The sequence below is a fragment of the Austrofundulus limnaeus genome, unplaced genomic scaffold (genome assembly GCF_001266775.1).
Source record: "Austrofundulus limnaeus strain Quisiro unplaced genomic scaffold, Austrofundulus_limnaeus-1.0 Scaffold24, whole genome shotgun sequence".
Lineage (NCBI taxonomy): Eukaryota > Metazoa > Chordata > Actinopteri > Cyprinodontiformes > Rivulidae > Austrofundulus > Austrofundulus limnaeus.
In genome coordinates, this window is record NW_013952426.1 from 1,498,015 (window position 1) to 1,503,641 (window position 5,627).

A 5,627-nucleotide genomic window follows, 5' to 3' on the forward strand; every position below is an offset into this window, starting at 1 on the left:
GTCCATGTTGAGTGTGGTACACAGCATGTCACCAATCAGCACAGTGAGTATACAGGGGGTAAAATAAGTATTGAACACGTCACCATTTTTCTCAGTAAATATACCAGATGTTGGTAACAACCCAAGTGATCCATACATACAAAGAAATCAAACCATAAATGTCCAGAAATGAAGTTATTTGTAATAATGTGGAATGGCACAGGGGAAAAGTATTGAACACACTTACTGAAATTTATCTAATAATTTGTACAAAAGCCTTTGTTGTCAATGACAGCTTCAAGATGCCTCCTGTATGGAGAAAGTGGCATGCATTGCTCAGGTATGATTTTGGCCCATTCTTCCACACAAACAGTCTTCAAATCTTGAAGATTTCGTGAACCAGGCTGCTTCCCCCAAACAATTATGTTTATCATTGGATCCCTGCAGCTGCTGACCTTGGGTCGAAAACTATCAAACCTCCCTGGATGACACGTGAGGGAAAAAGCCTTGACTCCCCCCCCACCCCCCATCCCTACCTGCTTCACCCGTGGGTGGATCAGTCTGAAGGCTGCGATGGGTGGAGACAGAGAACTGACTCTGGTGATTTGTGCTTTTTGTTGACAATAACTTGTTTGGACTCTGGAGGTCTCTGATTAGTTCCAACATGGAGTACTAACCTGGAACGTCACCGGCTCTGCTGAACCCCACCCCATACCATGTGTTTGTCCACCCACACCCCCCTCCCCTCCTGCGCTGCCTTGCACTATGCAGAGTGGTTTTTTTGGGTGCATGATTCTGTGTTTCTGTGTAAAACATAGGATCAAAGCTCTTTTTTAACTCACCTTTCCTAGTGTGTGTGTATTTTAAGCTACAAAAGGTAGCACACCTTAGTGCGAAAGGCCGTGGACATTCATCCTCCCATGTTTGTTACGTGTGTCTTTCTCCAAACGGATGTTCTAAACTGCAAATTCCCAGTCTGTGTTTATCACTGACAATAGCAATAAAGCTCTTTCTGATTCTGATTCACTATACTTTTAGGGCTAAACTTAAGACTTTCCTTTTTGATGAATCATTTAGTTAGAGATGGTCTTCTGAGTTATTCCTCAGTACTGAGACTTCAGGTTTAGACTGCTGGAAGACAAACTGACCACATTTCCTCACTCCACTGTTATCTTTAGTCACTTTCCTCTACGTGTTTGCTGTTATAGTCATTTCCATCAATAACGTGATTTTTATTTCTTTCTCTTCCAAAGGAAAAGACACCTGGACGAGTCCTTCTGTGTTTCTTTCTTGTCCTCTCAAACCCCAGTCGATCGAGGCAGATGGCCGCTCGTCCTGAGCCTGGTTCTGCTGGAGGCTTCTTCCTGTTAAAAGCGAGTTTGTTTCTTTCCACTGTCGCCAGTGTGCTGCTCAGGATGGGAGAGTGTGATGAAGTGAAGATTCAATGAAATGTGCTGGCTTCTTTAGATTTATTGTTTTTTGTGGACAGTGCCCTGAGACGACAATTGATGTGACTTGGCACTATATAAATGAACTGAAATAGATTTACGTTATTGAAATCTCTACAGTCTAATCAGTGTTTAAATCACACTCATACACCAACGGGACACACATCAGAGGCAGGAGGGTTTCAGTGTTTTGCCAAAGGTCACTTCAACATGTGTTTGAATAGCTGTGGAATTTAACCCTCAGTTTTCTCATTGGAGGACAACTCCCCTAACTGCTCAGCCCCAGAAGACCAGATATTTCATCATTTTTTGGGAAATTACCTCCCACAGACTCAGCCTTGTACAAAGTTAATTATTAGTTATGTCCTGGGTATATTTATGACATACATAAACATTCTGTCAGACATAACCAGACTTGCTTATTACCAGTTCTTTGCTTGTCAATCGTCTGAGAAGTTCACAGCAACATGGGGAACATGCACTGTCCTGCTGAAGATGCAGCCCACCTGGCTGCTGTTGCTCGAGACATCTGTCCCTTCCCAAGCTACAACTACAGTCCTCATTTTGTCCACATGATGTCCATCAACTCTTCACGTAACCTGCATGAGCACTACACAGCAGTGCAGCGCTCGTTGACTCCCAAACAGCTGGAGGACTTCACCCAGAGTCTGAGGACCACTTTTGGCCGTGAGGGTAAAGTGACTCTGGGTGGGGTGGGTGTTGTGGCTCTGTCTCTGGCTGTGCTGTTTGATACTCTTGCCAAACAAGTCAGGGGAGAGGTGGTGTCTGATGCGGGGCCCATCCCAGGGCTTTTTGTCAAAGACCCACGAGGTTATTACCCGCCTCAAGTCGACACGATAAGCAAATACCTGAGACTGGTGCCTCACATTGCTAACAATCCCGACAGGATGAAACAAGAGACAGCGAGGTGGGTGATAACTGTCTGTTCTTTGGTCAAATTCATTCACTTTGTTGTATCTGAGTGTTTTCACTCAGCCTGAGCTTATGTAATCATGTTCATGTTTTTCTTAAAGGTTTTTATATCAGTTAAAAGCTGATGAAGAAGATTTGAATCAACCTGGAAAAAACAACTCAGTGCCATTACATGAAGACGTCACTCTCATCAATCGGATGCTTGGGTTTTTTTTTACAGTTGGTTTGAAAATTCACCTTCAGCGTATTAGCAATGTGACCTTAGATTATGATGTGACCTTAGATAATAAGAATAGCAAGTCGCTAGATAGTACTGTCACCTTCAATTTAAATTGTGACACAGAAGCAGCTGAAAAAGACTTCTTGGCAAAAGTGGAGAGCTCTGAAAATCTCACAAAGCAAGCCTTTGAGGCCTGCAAACCAAAGGACTCTGCTTGGTTCTTGTTTTTGATCGATCCTCGGGATAGGAGGTCAATGCCACTGTTACGCCATGTTGCAAAATTAGAGTTTGTCGATGTCATGCTCTTCCCAATGTTTTCGTTTGGAAACAATGACCGAGACGACTTTGTTCGCCAAAGAGACAACTTTGACCTGAAGGTTCATGCATTGGGGAAATGGCCTTAATCCAGTTATTGTCATACAAATAAGTATGAAGTTTTTTTCCCCCCAAAAGATGTCTCAGTAAAATTACACGTATTTGAACTAATGTCTTATTTTTCCTTTTTTTTATCTAAAATGAACGAGGTAGTTTGAAGTGGTGGGAAAAGATTTATGAACTAACATTTTACCTGTTGCAGATACCTCTAGCATTTCAGGTCCAGCCTGGATTATCATTAATTGTCTGCAAAAATAACTGCACAATGTAAAACTGAAGATGATATAATAGCATCTGCATGAACTGTTATTAAATTTGAAGTTTGGAGTAGTTGAAATTATTTAAAAGATTTATATCACCAGCTCAGATATTTAGAAAACTGATGGTAGATTTGCAATAAAAATTACAATAAATAATTAACTAAGTCAAATTGTATCTACAAGGCTTAAAATAAAAAATAAAATAAAATCAAATCCTAAGCCTGAGAATTGTTTTTATGGTGGTCATAGAAAAGAAATCATAACATATGTAATGTTGCTCTTGCCAATCTGTAAGAATCTGTGTGAAAATCCACACTTAAAATTACATAAAATAATATGGCAGTTGAGTATTTGCTTCCCTCAGAGCCTGAGACAAATCAAGGATAGGTAATTTTTATCCAACATAGTCCTTACAGGGCTCCGTGGTTTATTGGTTCATTTTGTTGTTAACATTTTTTTATTCAATACAAAGTTTTGTCATTCTCAACATTCTTTCTGTAATTAATGGTAAATGACTTGAACTTATATAGTGCCTTGGGTGATCACACACACATTCACACATTGATGATGGTAAGCTGCATTGTAGCCACAGCTGGCCTGGGGTGAACTGACAAAGGCGGGGCTCAAACCCTCTCACAACCATCAGTAAGCAACCTGGTGAAGTGTCTTACCCAAGGATACAACAACCGAGACAGCTGGAACAGGGGTTCCAGGACGACTCCCCTAACCACTCCACCACAGCCGCCCCCAACTATAATCTTGCAGCCAGGAGGTATCACAGATCATGTATCATCACCTAATTTTATTTTACCCAAGTCCTAAACTGAAAATTCTCAATTTTTATGACAAACCATGAATATCTAAAAATAACAGTCAAGGGTATCTGTAGGTTTTACCAAGTCATATTTTAGACCTTAATAATTCCGCCTTAAATTTAATTCCATATGCAAAATAAATAAATAAATAAATAAATAAATAAATAAATAAATGTGATCTCTGGGGATCCTGCTGTATACTACAATCAAGCATCCAGTGTCACTCAATAAAACAGTTGAATGTATATGATTTTCATCAGTGCTCTCTGGTTCAATAATTGTACTGCACAAGTGCAGTTATTTGGTTGGTAACATTCAGCAACAAAGACATCTACTAACTGCATTCATGGCATGGAGCTAAATTGTCTCAAACCAATAAAGTCTCCAGTTTTGCAATCTTACACAAAGAAGTCATCCAGCCAACCAACCATCACTTTAACCTGCACCGTTATGAAGGAAGAGAGAGTTTACATGAATCTTTTCTGCTTACTTTTAACTCATTTTATTATTTTGAATTGAGGGGTTATCTGACAGGCCTATAGATTTGATGCGTTGACAGGAAAACTGTAGAGCTGGCCTTTTCTGCTGTGAGTATAAAACAAAACAAACAAAAACGAATTTTCCAATTTTGCATTTATTGTCAAATCAACTGATTTGTAATTAAATATAGGCCTCAAAAGGTGTTTTTTTAAAAAAGCATTTTTATTTCTGTTATGTTTTAAAAAACCCGGGAAAAAGATGACATCCCAATGTGCCACACACAGAAACACACACGCGGGTTCATTGTGGATTAAACACAACTGAAGGTGGAGCAAAAAAAAGTGAAGGTTTGTGGCGGTGGAGTTAATCCTCACAGCTGTCAGGACACGGAGGACGCACACAGAGATGGACAAGAGTCTCCGCGCGGTTTTGGCACATTCTAGGAGTAAAACAGTTCTACTGTATAAAGATGGACATAAAGTGATGGTATCGCTCGTGCGGACACTTTAATGGCACAACCAGAGACAGAACTGCTCACCATCTCCTTAGGAACAGAGATGGTGTCCAAAGTTCTGCTGCGAGTTGGTGAGTTCACACACCTGCAGGAAAATCAGACATCTACTCTGTTTTTATAAAGACACTGCATGGAGGATAAAACAGCTGATCAGCTCTTGTTTTTGCTTTATTTTTTAGCTGACCATTGCTTGATTAATAGATTGAATTTTTAGCACGGTAGGGCAAAAATTTATGAAACAAAAGTAACGGGGAAACAATAATAAAATAGTTGAATAAATAAAATAAAATAGTTATTTATTATTTATTCATTCGGATCCTCTCTCCAGTCACTGCCTTGGCTGAGACTTCTCTTCCTGGGGTAAAACAAAAACCTAAAAACATATTCAAACAAATCGGTCAAGATGACTGCACAGCAAAACAGCCAGTACAAACACCCAGACAACCAGCTTCAGCACATTCAAAATAAAACACACTCATACACGTCAAATAATAGATTACAAATAGACAAAAAATAAAGAGACAATTAATTGACTTAAATGAATGAAAACACACACACACACACACACACACACACACACACACACACACACACACACACACA

The 5,627-nt window shown here is 39.9% G+C and overlaps 2 protein-coding genes across 2 annotated transcripts in view; both read left to right on the forward strand.

The window, feature by feature from the left end:
* The first annotated feature begins 1,707 nt into the window (after positions 1–1,707).
* LOC106514926 (uncharacterized) lies at positions 1,708–3,292 on the forward strand. Its single transcript, XM_014004463.1, has 2 exons — positions 1,708–2,355; positions 2,462–3,292. The coding sequence occupies exons 1-2, from the start codon at positions 1,895–1,897 to the stop codon at positions 2,982–2,984; spliced, it is 984 nt and encodes a 327-aa protein (XP_013859917.1). The 5' UTR covers positions 1,708–1,894; the 3' UTR covers positions 2,985–3,292.
* A 1,593-nt stretch (positions 3,293–4,885) lies between these two features.
* The window catches only part of LOC106514923 (neuropilin and tolloid-like protein 1), a gene marked incomplete in the record, with an annotated part of 17,480 nt that continues 16,738 nt past the window's right edge, over positions 4,886–5,627 (forward strand). Inside the window, 1 exon segment of the mRNA XM_014004460.1 lies at positions 4,886–5,095. Coding sequence (XP_013859914.1) covers positions 5,020–5,095 — 76 coding nt within the window.

Bases quoted from the DNA above. Each gene is read 5' to 3' on its own strand.
- LOC106514926 (XM_014004463.1), top strand. From the start codon at position 1,895: ATGGGGAACATGCACTGTCCTGCTGAAGATGCAGCCCACCTGGCTGCT. The intron at 2,356-2,461 runs GTGGGTGATAAC...TTTTTCTTAAAG, and splicing joins ATGAAACAAGAGACAGCGAG to GTTTTTATATCAGTTAAAAG.